Genomic DNA, 15,789 nt, shown 5'->3' with positions numbered 1-15,789 from the left:
GAAAGGGATAGATTATCTTCTAAATACCTCATATTTACTATTGAATAAAATATCCAAAGCAGTAGAGAACAGGTTAAACTTCCCTTGTATAATAAGAACAGAAAGGTATTTATTCCGTCAGGCTCAAATGAGGCACCCTGTGTGTGTGTGTGTGTGTGTTTTCAAGTGTGTTCCTCAAGACTGTTCTGATATGTCAAGTCTGTTCCTGAATACTAAGTAATTCCAATTAGGCAATCTAATCTGTTAGTGTATCTCTGATTTCTGTTTTCTTACCCTCATGGTTCATTGCATTCTAATGAATCTGTAAAGAAATGGACAAATAGGTGAGCAATATCAGAAAAATTTAATTCATTTTCTGTTCACTTTAAAAAATGGAAAGTTACTCTGCCTATATATCTGGAATCTTGTCAGAACAGTGGAAATCTGTTTTCACCTCACACAGGGGTGTGGGAGAGGATTGGGGGAGTGTGTAATGATCCTATTACAAGCCTATTGTGCTGCCTTATTGGACTAAATTAATTATTTTAATATAAATGGAATGAGTTGTTGCTGCAAATTTTCTGTCTATGCTATCTGTAACAAAATAGGTGATGTTTCACAAATCTGTGAGGACGCAGGCTGGCACGTTCATTTTACTGTAGTCATTTGACATATTTCTGCTATTGATTACTGTCATGTAGCAAGTCAGGAATGTGTGATAAGAGGCTACAGATCTAAATCAAGGTTACCAAAAAAGAAAAGATGTCTTGGAGTTCTTCTCTTATATTAAAAATCTGACATATCTAAAATTTGTCTCTACGGTCTTCTGAATATTCCCATCTACATGAGCATATGAGATCATGATTTATTAACAACTTAGAAGAGATGTTTATTTTAGATGCAGATCTGGAACATTACTGAAGTTCTATTGCACATAGGTGTTGTGAAGCTTAATATTTTTACTACATTATGACATATTTACTTTATGATTTTAAGTATTTTACACTGGGTATTAGCCAAATGAAAGTGATGTATGTTGCAGTGTAGGACATTAAGAATTAGGTAAGTCATAGGCATTTTTGGTGTTGTTAACATATCTGTAAAAGAAACAAGTATTTATTTTAACCTAAATACATAAAGTATTAAAAATAAAGAAACAACTAGTTTAATATTGGCTGGATGCTCAGAAGAAAGATGGCATTTAAGCATCTTACTCTGCATGTTGAAATACATAAAGCTCACTGTCTCATACTATGCATACTATCATGTTTTGACCTATGTCATGTCAGTCAGTCTGTCTTTCATACAGGGAAATATGCATATTTTATGGAAAATATTACTGTACTTCAATATAAACAATTTTCAGACAGATACACATGCTTACATGAATAATATCTCTATACTTATAATGTTTTATTTTTAGAGATTATATGTAAATGCACAAACGTTGTTAAGCTAAATATTCTTGATTTATAATGAATGCCTTGTACTATAGTAAGTGACTGTGATAATTCATGTATAGAACTGTTTGTTTCTTCTTAATTGAGTCAGACAGACATAATCTTTTTATCTTTTATGCTGCACTTGTAAGAATATTTTATAGTGAGTTTATAATCTACAACTACCTGATAGGAGGTTTGGGTGAGCTGGGGGTTGGCAATGCCAGGCAACTAGTAAGACGACAAGGGAAATGGTCTCAAGCTGCACTGAGGAGGTTTGGGTTGGATATTAGGAAAAAGTTCCTTACTGAAAGAGTGGTTAGGCATTGCAACAGGCTCCCCAGAGAAGTGGTGGAGTCACCATCCCTGGAAGTGTCCAGAAAATGAGTAGACATGGGACTTTGCAATATAGTTTAGTGGGCATGGTGCTATTTGGTCAAAGGCTGGACTTGTTCTTGTTGGTCTTTTCCAACCTTAATGATTCTATTATTTTATTAAAACTTAGATAGCATGGTTAACATGGGCCCTGAAAAATAGGGAAAAGTAGGAATAGCCAGTATGCCTGAGGAACAGGTCAAGTATAAGCTAAAGCTTACCTCACTCTTCTATATAGAGAAGCAGAGTTTTGAGGAAGAAGAATATTTTAAACTTGTTAAAAGTCATTACATATTAAACTGTATAAGTGGTTATCTCCAAATGCTGGTATACTCTGATTCTGTAAACCTGACTGAATTTAAAAAAAAAATAAGGAAAAGTTGAACTGCCTGCCTCAAAAACAAAAGTCTCAGAACTTGATAAGAACATTGGAGTTCTGAGTTTCTAAAAGTATTAGAACAAAACTTGATACCAGATCTTGGGCAATTAACATAGTTTGGTGGCAATATGTAAAGTAGTTAGGACTGAAATCCTGAGCAATATTAATTGATGGTGTTTCATTCACATACGTGAAGAGAACAGTCTGGGCTTTTCCTTCCTACCTACAGTAAATAATCTTGCAAATAGCAATTGCATTCCTATGAGATTCATGTTCTTCAACACATGTTCTGCTTGAAGTCCTAGTTTTGTTTAAAGCTTTGCTTTTTAAAAAATGGTTGAATATATTGTATTTATTGATGTCTTATATTTTTGAAAGACTACCAAGTAAACTTATTACTGGAAACATGAAAGTGAATTGTAAAAATGTCATCTATTATCTGGAAACACTTAATTACTTATTAATACTAATTTAATATTTACTAAATTATTGTGGTGTTAATTCCAGGGTTGCATCTGAATCACTTAAAGGCATATTCATATGGATGTAGCCTGGGAATGTCACCACGTAGTGGAAAGAATAAACTGGTATTCAGTTGTTCACCACCATCTTACATATCACAGCTGCTGCGGGATAGACTCCTACATTTTTACATTGTTCTTCCTGTGGGTGTGCATATATTCTTAAGAACATTTTAAGAACATGCTGGAATTTTTTTCATGTTTCTTGGCAACATGCTGACTGCCAGGCTGTTATGGGGTGACTGCTTTTGGTACTTAGGTCTGTGCATTAGTTTAAAAACACTAATAGCTTTTTGCAGGCTGCAGTGTAAGCTCTATGATTATTTTCTTAATTGTTAGTCCTTCTTCAAATTTTCAATGTACCATGTCAAATTTGGCCCTGCTGAATGATGTATGGCTCCTCATTTGTGTAATAAACTGCAAAGTTTAAATTGCATAAACAGGGATTAGAGTAAAAAGTTTTTTATAGTGGTGACTCTGCTTTTGCATTTATTTGACAAGAAGTGAACACAAAGATCTATTGTACTATATATAATTCACCTAATCTGCTTATAAGGAAAATTTACATGTGACTGATGGTATATTTTATCCTCATGCAAAAGAGGCAAATATAATAAGTTTAGGTAATATAGCTACCTGTAACAATGCAATTACTAGAAAATCATTATATGCAAATTAAAGTATGAGAAATAAAAATGGAGGATAAACATGAGGTTTTCCATGTTTCTTGTGAAATCAGTTTACACTCCCAATGTGGGCTCTCGTGGTTAGACATTCCTTTGAAATATCCCAGCTTCAGCGGAGCCGTAGACCAGCAACTTTGCATTCCAATAATTCCTTGCTAGTGGTAAACCCTGCTATTTTCCAACCCCTTTTCCCCTGCATATATTAAAAGAGAAATAACAATCTTCTATTTTTGGTAATTAGAAAATACTAAGTGCTCTAACAAATATATTTAAAATATATAAATTTTGTCATATTTTCAAAATACAAACAAAATATAAATACCTTAGGTTTATTATTTTGAAATGCATGTATTTGGGTTTTTTGGCATATTCTGTTACTGGTATTATATCTCTTCATTAGTTATTTAAATAATGAAAGACTTTAATCTAGATTGACTGTTTATCACAGTCAATCAATTAGAACTTACTCTTAGAAATGGGAAAGCTCTGGATCTAGCTATGTGGAGACAGATTTCGCAATGGTGATAGGTTTTCAGACAGACCAGATAAATGTCTTCCAAAGATATTATTCATAGTAAAGTTATAACTGCCTTCAAAGAAGTGAACAGACAATCTGACTTCATGAGTGGCTTTCAGAGAGAGATTTTTGCATCTTTTCTTCCTAATTGAAATACTGTAGAAAATCCCAAATTTTAACTATCTGCTTGATCCATAGTCTCCCACTGGCTTCTCAGAATAAATGTGTGAATCATCTAGATAATTTTATCTTTAGAACTGTTTATCATATTATTTTGTTAATACGTTCAGTGCTCTTTAACAATACTTTTGTAGCTCCTGTATTCTCAGATTTTAATGTTTTTAGTTTTGTGATGTGTATCATTCCTTCTCCATCTCATTGTCTCATATCTGTGTTTTTCTTTCTGCCATCAACTCAGTCATTATGTTACTTTACCTCGTTCCCGGTACACCCAGTCCACAGATCACCATTACAGAGATGTCAGGTATATGTTTTCCTCTGTGTGACTATGTGTGGATAATGCATGTACTTCTATGTACCTACATGTCCACTTCTGTTTTTATTAGTCTGTGTATAATGGTAGAAAACTTAGAAGTGTAGAGTTGGTGTCAGCATTAGGTTTCTTAGTACAGTGTGTACACAAACACTAGGTCATTCTGCATATGTTTCACTTGAATATTTTTTCGCTGCCAATAGTCTATAATTGGTAGTTCATGAAGACAATGCTTTATTTATATCACTCTAATGTCTTTTACAAAGTAAATAAAGGAAATTATTGAAATCAGCAAACACTAATACCTGCTAATTCTGTGATTTTAATATACAGAATTTCATACATGTATGTCTCTGTTAAACGTTATGATAAAACTGGAGTGTGATACCTTTCTCATAGTCTTTTAGCTCTTATAGCTATGAACAAATACACTTTAATTTTTAAAAGTAGTTTCGCAAAATTCACCAAAGTTCCAGCTGTGTTTTTTTCCAGTGTTTTGTTCTGTTGCTGACATTGCTTGCTTTTCATGTTGTTTTGTCCTCATTTCATCTTTTGTTAGCTTTTCATTGTGTTCACCCATTATGTTTTGGCAGCCAGGATCACACAATGTATCCTCTATTTTGTGAAGATGCAATCAGATTACTCCGCTCCCGTAAGATGTGCCGTACCTACTCTGAGGGTGCTTACTATGATCTTGAGAGGTACAATTGATGTGGAGTATATTGTTAGCTCTGCCACATTGACAGTACCATATTTGATTCCAAACTGAGAATGTGATCTGTGTTTTAAGTGATAAACACATACTGTGAATATGTTTTCTAATACTCTGAGTATGTATGCATATAAAACTGACTACTCAAGGCTACGGGTAAATCCCAAGAGATGCTGAATAGCTTTATAGAAGACAGTTTCATAAATTAGGTTATATGGATATTGTATGCCTGTGTCTTTTAAAACTCTTATTTCTGCTGGAATTTTCCAGAGTGCTTATTGCATTTATTATTCTCTTTGAAATAATAAGGAAAAGCCTATCTACCTTAAAGTACATGGAAATAGTGTCTTCCTGAAATCTCATACTTTGCTTAACTGAAAAACAGAGTGAAAAATAAAAGTTTATGCCTATGTAAGCTTATGTTGTATGTATTTGTATACTAGGTATTCTGTAATTTAGGAGTACTTGTATACATTCACAATACTCGGGTGTGATTGCAGAAAATCACAGTTCCTGTTTATGCAGGAAATACATGACAGAGAGAAGTTGAGCCCATAACAATTTCTATGAAACAATTATCCACTTGATTATCCACAGTGGCTTTTAAAAGGTGCTCATGTAGTCCTGTGATTAAGATATTTTCAGAAATATTGCAAACCAGGAAAAGGTCTACATAGTTGTCAGTGAATAGAAATAAGGATACCAATCGGATAAACTATGAGCCAATAAAAAGGAAGTGATGGCTTCAGATCAGATAGAAAGGTTGATATGAGTATTGCTTTATGAAAGGGACCATGTAAAAATTTCCAAAGCAAAGAACTCTTTCTATATTAACTTCATGGCTGCCCTCTGGGTATGAGTTCCTCTGAGAAGTTCATTAAGGTTTGCTCTGGATTCAGATCATATATAACCATATTTTTAGTAAAATTGCTTTTGGATACAGAAACAAAAAAGGATCCAAAAATTCCTTCCAAAGAAATACTGCTTTTTAAAAATTCTCCAGAGGGTGTAGTATATTAGCCATTATAACGTTTAGAACTCAGTTAAATATTTGTTTTGAAATTATGCTGTTTTACATGAAACCTAATATATAGAAAGTATGTAAATACTTCAGTCCACATGTAGAAACTTTGATAAGGGCAGAGATTTTGGGCTTGTTTTCTGAAAGTATGTGATGAAATGTGCTCATATATATACTATTTCAATAACTAATTATTTTTATATACATGTTTTGCCTTAGATATATACTCATATTTGCACTAATTTATCTGGACCTGTTTCAAATTGTTGCTTTGTCTGTGACTGTTCAGATATTAGTGAAACTTGGAGCTATTCTCAAATTTTCTTACTTTGAGAATCTTGACTTGTAAATTTTAATCTTTCTTTTCTGCAGAAATTAATCTCTCAAACATACAGTAAAGTCAATGAAAATAAAGGGCAAAAATTACAGTACTGCATACATATGAAAAAGCTGGGATTTAAGCAGAGAGATGGAGTAAATCTTTAATGGGGCTTTATTGAACAGAAGGTTTTTAAAGCTAATTCCTTCTGAGGTCGGAAAGGAAAATCCAACATGAAGTGGAATATTTCTAGCTTGCTGTTAAAACAGTATCTTGAGATTCCTTGGGCCTAGGAACTGATCCTGGATTCCACGATGCTGTTGAATCCAGGCTGCCTGGGGTAACATTAGTGTTCAAGTTACTTGAGTCATCTTATGAGGTATGAACTCCTCTGAGCACCTGACAGACACAATCACATTTCCTAGTTTTTTATGCTTTTTTCTTTCCATATTCTGACAGTGATTTAAGGACTATTTATAGCATAACCTTTATCCAGTTTGCCCTTATACATTGAAAAACACTAGTTTCCTCTTCCTTATTTTTATTGGAAATATAGGAAAATTTATCTTTTGTACAATATTTCCTCATTTATCTTTACATTTTCCCCCAGTTCAATGCTTACTCTAAAATATGTTATTTTGTAGGTCTAGGGAATCACTCTTGTCTTATTAGTTCCATCTACTTAGTCAATGCCTTATTGATATCAAGCAACAACCTCTCTTCCTGTCTTTCACTTTATTAAGCATATGAAATAACTTTGCAGTTTCCACTATTCATTAAATTAGTGAACAGTCCAGCATTCAGGGAAGAATCACTCATCTAGGACAGAGATTTTTATCTTATGTCGCTGTGAATCCACCAGTGTGGGTGTCCTGCAGGCAAATATATAGATACATTAGTTAAAATTACTTGCCTTCTTTGTTATTCATGGCTCTTTTCATTGCTTATCTTGTATTCATTCACAGCCTGCCCATTAAGGCTTGTGATTGCTTCTAGAATTTTTTTCTTCTTTTTTTTTCCCTTCCACAGAGCATCTACTCGATTCTCTTTCATCTTTTCTCTGCTGAAGTGTGTTTCAGTTACTGTTTGTCAGATATGATAGTCTTTAGATCATTAGTTCTAGGCCACATTTAAATTATCAAAAACCTTAATTTCTGAGGTCATTCTTAGGCTGTGGCATTCATCATTTTGTCTTTCTGATAGTTCCCCACTTTTGAAGTCTACCTCTTTCACTCCCAAAAGGAATGGAGACAGCATTGACAAGATACTTATTTCAGCATATGCCTAAGGAAGACAACAGGCACACGAGCATCTTCAGTGACTTCACTGTCCTTTGGACTTGGGGTTTTCTCAAGAACATCCTGTCGCTCAGTACTCTGTTCCAAAATTCCTCGACTCTTTAATGTGATAGTCAGCACAGTGGCACTACCTGTATCAGTTCACATTGCTGCAGGTACTCAGGCTGAACATACACAAGACACCATGGCTGGATGTGCTGAGCTTTATTTATGCTTTTATTTATACCCCCAAATTTAGAATCCTCTAGACTTATACAGGTAGAATTTCTGTTGTTTCACGTAAGGAAAAAAGATTTTGCTTCAATTCTTTTTTCCTGACATTTTATCAGTCAGAAATTTTCTAACATACATATCCTATTTTTGGTGATTTTTCTCAATTGTTCAAGTACTAGTGTCCTGTCAATGTAACTTTTTACTCCTATGAAATATGTGTGCATTGATCAGGTGTTCTTAATAATAATATAATTTGAAAGTAGAAGGATGAAATTAACACATATATACAAAAATGTATGTTCAGAATATACTGCTGAACTGTAGGTCAAAGTGCACTATCTTCGTCACATCTCAATAATACAGTAAGGGAAAACATAATGAAAGAAGCACCCTTTAAATTGTCTGAAATATCTGTGCTGTTTATTCCATATTCAGGAGGACTAGACAGGAGAGAAGAGTGCCTATTTCATATTATGATGACACAGCCTATACACCTGAAAGGTATTTTAATTTATATAGTAAAAATAGATAAAGCTGAGTAATACATTTTTTATGAAGTGTAGCCTAAAATTGCTAATTGGCCCAGACTAATGATATCTAAATTTACAGTGCACTTTATACCATATTTCTCTAAATACAGAACAACTAATTTCCATAGTTTTAAGTACCTCATTTTCTTTTAGGCCCCTATTAATATGACTTTGGATTTTTTTAAGCATAATTCTTAACTTGAAACATTTTTTATTCATTAGATGTGGGAGGAAAACTGAATAGTACAGAGGAGCTTAGGTACAACTGAAGGTTTTTTCTCCACCTAACTGCACCATAATTCTAATGGTTAACCTTTTCAGTCACTAGGAATGATTATAGGACAATTTAGAATCCTTAATTTCATTCTTTCAATAACCTGAGTCACTTAAGAAGGTGCTCAGCTTTTAACATGTTACTGCTCATATTGACTTAAAAAAGGACTAACCAAATGCCTTCAAATTGATTTTGGGTGTTTGCTGTGCTAGGACTCAAAGTAGTATTAGTCTTCCTTAATTTTGATATACATAATACAACTAAAATCTGACATGTAATCTGTAATATTTTGAAATGTCTCTGGAAACAGTTATTTGATCATGCCTTTCATGTTTAAAGGGCTAGGCAAAGTCCAAAAAGAAGAAAATCTGAAAAAACAAGCAAATCGTATTCCTCTCCCTTTGTACAATTAGATGTTTTATATTTCTCTGTCCATTTTTAAGTCAATGTCTGAGTTTTATCTGCAGTATGAAAGTATGTAAAGCAAAGATTATTTCCTAATAGCAAGAAATTTTGTTTTTATTTGATTACTATGAATAAATACAGTCATGTTTAAAGAAAAACAAAGTGCACTGCAATTTTAAAATCATATTTTTGTGGTTTTGTGTCTGCAATAAAGTACTTTTACAAAAAAATCTTACTTTCAATACTGGCTAATTGGAGAGACTGGTTTTCATTTTGAGGATATGGATGATCAGGGAGAGTGTAAAGATATATCTGTCATTCTCTAGCTGTGCTCTAATGTAGATTGAACTAAATCTAAATCTAGTCTAAAACTAAATTAGATTAAACTGAAGTGAATTTTGTCATTGATCTGGCTACAAACCATGCAAAAAAAACCCCAAAAACATAAAAAGCCATTCCCCTTACCATCCAATTTGACACGGAAGAACCTAGGGCAGCTGATTGACACTCGCATATACTGCACCTCATACGTTCTTCCCTCAACATAATGACTAGGAGATGTGGCGTTATTAAGTTTGTAAACATATTGTAAAACCTCAGATTCCGAATAAGATAAGTTTGTTAAAAAATGGAGTCATGCAAAAAATACTGCTGTGATTCCCAGGAATAGATTCATGAAAACTTTTGGATCAGTGTATCAAAGCCATAAAAAGTTCATCCTGCAGCCTTTGGCTAGAATTTTCAGTACATACAAAGGAATATTTTTATCCAAATTTATAATAGTGTTCCCTTGATAATCCCTGCCTTGCTTCTCACTCACTGTCGTGAAAATCATTGAATAGTGAAAGCATAGGAGCTCAAAGGCTTTACCCTAACAATATCCTGAAAGTACAGAACTCCAGCGATCCAGCTGAAACTCCTTAACCAAATGTTGGATGATTTGTATCTATTTTTAATATGCTGCAGTAGTGGCATGTAAACAGTTTATCACCTGATTTCTTAAAACAGCTTTTTTTTTGTCCCATTATTTTCTTTCTCAATGTCTCTGGTTAAGATAAAATACTACTACATGTATTTTATGTTGTCTTCAACTAATCTGCTGGAATGATGCTGCGTTTCAGTAGTCCATGTTCAGTAGCTGGAAGAATAATACAAGTATAAAATTTAATTAGTTATCATTGTTTGATCTGATTGAAGTGAGTTTTCTTCTGCTTCTTAAATAACTATAAAAAACTCCTACTATATAAAAAAATTGAAAAATTTGTATATTTGAAGTTAAAAGCAATATTTTAAACTATTGATGCATGTAATGTTATTTTTGCTAGTGTTATATCTCCACAATTACTTTTAATTGTTCCACAAACTTAATAACCATTGAGAACATGAAGACTTTTATGTAGGAAAAGATAAGGGATCAATTAGTATTTATGGAGCTGAAATTCATGGCTAAACTACTGAAAAATCTAGAAGTGAAATATAAGAGTTATATCAGGAAAAAACCCCATAATTTTCATGGTGTTTAGCTTTGAAAAAGATAATTTTCTTCATACCTGAGAGAAAATATGAAATGTACAAAATTATTTGGAAATACTTGTAAATTTTCCCATTTTGTTGAGAAGTGGTCATGTCATATAAATTAGAGTGTTATTAATAATACATTTGTTTCTTTATAACATTTCTTTATTTTAACTGCATTGTAAAGGTGGTACAATGGTGCAAGTTCATGGGCAGATCATGTAGTCAATGGTTCAGCTGAAAAATATGGGTAAGTAAAGAGTGTAGTGTTACAGATAAAGCTAAAATGTATTTTAAATCTTTATAATAAGAGTTCGTTTGTAATTGTACCAAAGTTATTCCTAATAAATGTGTTTTTCTTGATGTCTTTCTTGACTCAGAACTAAGGCACTTATGTTCTAGTCTTTTTTTCCAAGATTAAACTATTTTATTCAGTTACAAATAGAAAAAGAACATTGCGTTTGAACTATTTTTAAAACTTGTTCTCACTGTTCTGGGCTGCTTTAGCGAAAAAGTGGTTTTTAATGATAATACCTGCCTACATTCGCAGTGTTGGGGAATGTGTCTCTGAGACCTAATACTTTTTACTTTTAGAAATAATCCTGGTTCAAGCTGTCTAACCTATCTTCCTGTGTGATTGATGCATAACCCATGCAAAGTGCTGTGTACCTTATAACCTTATAGTTCTTCCTAGTTCTAGCTGACTTCTGATCAAGACAGCACACAAATTTTCCTTGGTATTAGTTCTTTTACTTTACTGCTCCCCCCTCATTTTCTTCTTGATCTTGCAAGGATTTTCTTTTTTTTACTTACTTCCTTTGTGAATGTGAACAGGGGAGAACAAAATGACTGACAACTTGAAAATGAAAAAAATCTGATAAAAACCAGAATTAATTCTTCAGGATTTTAATGCAAGTTTCTCTGTTCTATAGAAAGGAGAGGTTTTTGAGGGTCTTTTGACTCAACATTAGTGCAGCTGCAGAGACTTACTTGAGACCATATTTCTTCCCTAGCTTTTTCAACCAGAGTGCCATTGTTTGCTGGCTCTTCAATTTTAAGTGTACACCAAGGACCATGCTTATTAGTTCTCCCTGGAAAGTGCACAAGCGTGTTGAAAATGCACAGCATTTAAAGCAGGCTGAAAAGCGTTTCATGTAAATAAAACTTTTGTACTTGCTTTTGGTAGTCACATGAGATAGTTCTAGTTTACTTCTCTTGTCTTACAATTAGTACTGAATAGATGCTAATGTAGGTAAATAACAGGTTACTATTTAACATAGTAAATATCTAAAAATAGATTTGCAATTTTAAAAGAAATATATTTTTTACTACTCTCTCTTCCCATTTAAATTTAGCTCCAAAAGGATTTGGAAAAAGAAATAAAAGATAAAATCAATTGTTGTGAACCAATATGAGTTTTAGGTAAACCATAAGGCATAAAACATACTTGAATAGAACAAAGACTACTGAAATGGATCAGAATCTGTTAAGATCAATAGATTTAGAGAATGCCTTTAACAGATAGATAATGGCCAGTCTTCGCAAACGAAGATTTTGGGAAAGGTCTTTTACCTTTCCAGCCTGCGCAATGGATTTTTTAGGTGAGACACAGCATGTGCTGAACTTAGCCCACCCTTTAATCCTAAGGTTCATCTGCCGGGGCCAAGCAAGCTTGGACAATGGCAGTGAGGTCCTCAGGACGTAGGTTTGTTTAGAGTGACCTTCTCATAGATGGATGGCCTCACAGGGCTGACGAGCTCCATCTGCCCGGGGGACCGGGAACCGAACCTGGGTCGCAGCGGTGAGAGTCCCGCATGCTAACCACTAGGCCACCAGAAACTGAATGCTATTTTGCTCATTCGTAATTTGAGAACTTAAAAGATAATAAAGTCTTACATATCTGCTTGTCTTGGACTGATCTGATTGAAATCTTAGGCTCATCAAATGACAGAACTCTTGTTGACTTCAGGGAGGTCAGAATTACAGGGCTGTTGCCAAGTTAAGAAGGTGGATAAACATACAGTTGTGGTATTTATATACAGTAAACTGCATCATTGTAGCCCTGATTGTGATTAAATATCTGCCATATTATTGGTGTTTAAAAATGTCACTGGAGAAAGAAAGGCCAATTATGTATGCGTGCCATCTAGAAATAAAGTTATATTTAAGATCTGGGGAAAAAAAATCCCACAAAAGCCATCAAGAACCAAGTACTTTTCAGATTTTTCATTTAGTACTACACTGTACAAGAGGATATTTAAGTGCTTAGTTTTAGGCCTACGACTAATTCATCTTATTAGTCTATAATCTAAGTTCTCTGCTTAACTGTATTTGAAGTTCAATAGGAAATTCTTCTCATTGCTTCCCTCTCAAGCTTCTCTATTCATTGTTTTATATACCACTATACTTCAGTCATGAAATACATGTTCATTAAAACTCTTGAATGTTCCTGTCATTGCTCATACATTATGATATAACATTCAAGTTCAGTGGATAAAATATTGTGTTTTGAAATGGGAAAATATGTGGAATAAATTTATAATATAGAGCTGAAACTGTTATATTTCCAATACTTTTATGGAAGTTTAGATTATTATCCTGAGAGAACCACTGCAGTATATTCAGTTATAAAACTGACCTGAGGCAAAGAAGGGGAGAGGATTTCAGCTCTCATCTTTGAGAATTTTGAATTCCCAGCTTTTGAATCCTAATCAGCTTTATCATGATCTTCAGTGAATCATCTCATGAACATAGAGATATGTGTTCCTGTAGTGTGATTCTTTAATATGTGTCAATTGATGGTCTGTGCAAAAGATGTCAAAAGTTAGAATAGTAGGCGAAATAGAAGATACTGTATAAGGTCACTGGCTATATAAGTGAAAATGTACATTACAAGTACCAGAAACAATAATGTAAAAAACACCTAACATTTGACATTATAGCAAAAATCTAAGTTTCTCAGACTTTTAAATTAGTAGTGAAAGACTTCCTACAAGTATTTCATGTTGTAGACACAGAATAAAAAAATGAATAAATGTTAATTTGTTAAAGTTGGTGCAAGCTAAATAAATTGGTAAGACATAGGGCAACATATGTATCATTATTATTATTAGCTCATTTGTTGTTTTTGCTCTCATTTGAATGTGGTTGCAAATAGTGTCACCTGGAAGATGAAAAGCCTCTTTATCAAAAGGGTTCAACACTTCCTTTTGTTTAATGATGAGATTTTATATGAAGAAGAAATTACTCACATATTTTACTATTTTCCCTTCAAATGTTTAAGTTGTTTTTGAATTCCTAAAAAATACACAAAATTAGTTAGGTCTGATTTTACAGATAAAGAGGATCTGAAATATTTCAGCACATCATTTTGGTCTTAGTTGTTCCAGGATTTGCATTACTTGTTGGTTTTACTGATATTTGATTGTAATAGCTAGTATAAACCTCTGACTGCATCCATAGAATGATAAACTACTTCAGGTTGGAAAAAACATTGAAGAACCTGTCTGCTCTAACTCCCTATTTAAAGCAGGGATATGCTATTCCTCAGTAAATATATCAACGATGAAACATATTTTGGAGAGTAAATCTTTATAGGTATAGATTTCTGTGCTTTCTGTCAGCATTTTTATAATTGTACAATGCCACCGTGTGTTAGCAGGACTAGATATGTCTACAACAGAGTCACCAAAGTGACTGCAATGCCACGTGCAGAAACTTAAGCAAGCTGTAAGCCTCTGACTTTCTGTAAATGTAGCAGTGTGCACACAGGAGTGTGGAGCACAGCGTGCCTGGAATTGCAGCAGATTTCTCTGCTTTGTCTGCTTAGCTGAGTCAGCTAGTAGAAAACTAGTTCAGACACTGGTGTATTATATTTTAGTCATGCCTGTCAATGGCACGTAGTTATACTTGTAGCTATCACATATACCACAGGGTAATGTGCATGTGAGTAGACTGTATGAGTGTATGCATGTATGTGTATATATCACATATATATATAAATCATGATAGAATATTACTGCAACACAAAAGTCTTTAAATATCTTTCTTTCCTTGTTTTTTTTTTCCTTAACCAGAGTACCTAAAAACATTACGTTCCTGGCTTTTAAAAACTATAGCAGCACATAATTTTATATTAAGTTTCCCTAGAGATATAGATGAGTGATTTGGTGAGTTATCCCATCACCAGTTTATGTAGACATTTGACAGTGTACTGCTTCTTCCCATTTTCCATTGCAATATTTATGACTCAAATTTAAGTTTGCTTGGTACTAGAAATCTCAGTTGTTTGTAGACATGCTTATCTATGTTACGCTAACAGAGGATCTTGTGTCTGTGACTAAACAGCAAAGTTCCTATAGCTAGTAGAAGAATAATATGTCCAAGGATTGAAATCCAGCAGCCATCCACAGACACTGACAGGTATTGCCTTATGTATTAGCTGGAGATTGAAATTATGATAATTAGAAAGTGTATTGTTGTATTTTTCTTGTTCTGTGCTCAGTGCTTCTAGATGAAAAAAGATGAAGTAGGAGCTGGATTGTAGTGTACTGTATTCCTACAGCTATTCTATTTTTATTTCTTCAGTTTTTTGTTACAAGAAAAACCTAATACTAAAATTGTGATTGGCATGGTCTCATAGCTTGTACACAGTAAAAAAAAATTAACATGGGCTTTCAAATAAATTGTGTTTTCAGTCATTCTGGGGAAAAAAATAACTTCTGTTTGTTTTGTAAGCTGTTACAATTGCTTACTGTTGGAAAATGTTCGGCTTTTATAAAGCTTCCTCTATAGATAAATTTAGATCAATGAGTAAAATCATTTGTTGAAAATTCTTTTTATTTGTTAAGAAAGTAACAAATCTGAAAAATTAAAAATTAGAAATGGTTATTTTCTGCATTGGGAAAAGAGTTAGTGTTTGAAATTTCCAGACTATGAATATAGAACAATGCAGATAAATCAGTAGATCAAATAAAGTGTGGTAGCACCTTTGGTTAGATACTGTACTGTAGTAACTAGAGTTTACAGTGGTTCCTAAATACTATGAGATTCTAATTTTAATATTTGATGGGTTTGGAATATAAAGTTAGATTGTGAAAACTCATAAGACTTT

General features: G+C 33.4%; 1 protein-coding gene across 50 annotated transcripts in view; it reads left to right on the top strand.

Moving 5' to 3' along the window:
- RIMS2 (regulating synaptic membrane exocytosis 2) overlaps positions 1 to 15,789 on the top strand; it is a 457,577-nt gene that overhangs the window by 299,268 nt on the left and 142,520 nt on the right. For 34 of the 50 annotated variants that reach the window (XM_027692407.1, XM_027692403.1, XM_027692405.1 and 31 more), the window contains 2 exons: positions 8,388 to 8,453; positions 10,864 to 10,926. The exons of the other annotated variants lie outside the window; for them this stretch is intronic. In XM_027692407.1, the coding sequence (XP_027548208.1) occupies positions 8,388 to 8,453; positions 10,864 to 10,926 (129 nt within the window). The remainder of the gene's footprint in view (positions 1 to 8,387; positions 8,454 to 10,863; positions 10,927 to 15,789) is intronic. 50 annotated transcript variants of the gene reach the window in all.

This window comes from Neopelma chrysocephalum, unplaced genomic scaffold (assembly GCF_003984885.1).
Source record: "Neopelma chrysocephalum unplaced genomic scaffold, ASM398488v2 Primary Assembly neopelma1_86, whole genome shotgun sequence".
NCBI lineage: Eukaryota > Metazoa > Chordata > Aves > Passeriformes > Pipridae > Neopelma > Neopelma chrysocephalum.
The sequence above is the reverse complement of the archived record's forward strand: the minus strand, read 5'-3'. Positions and strand labels throughout refer to the sequence as shown.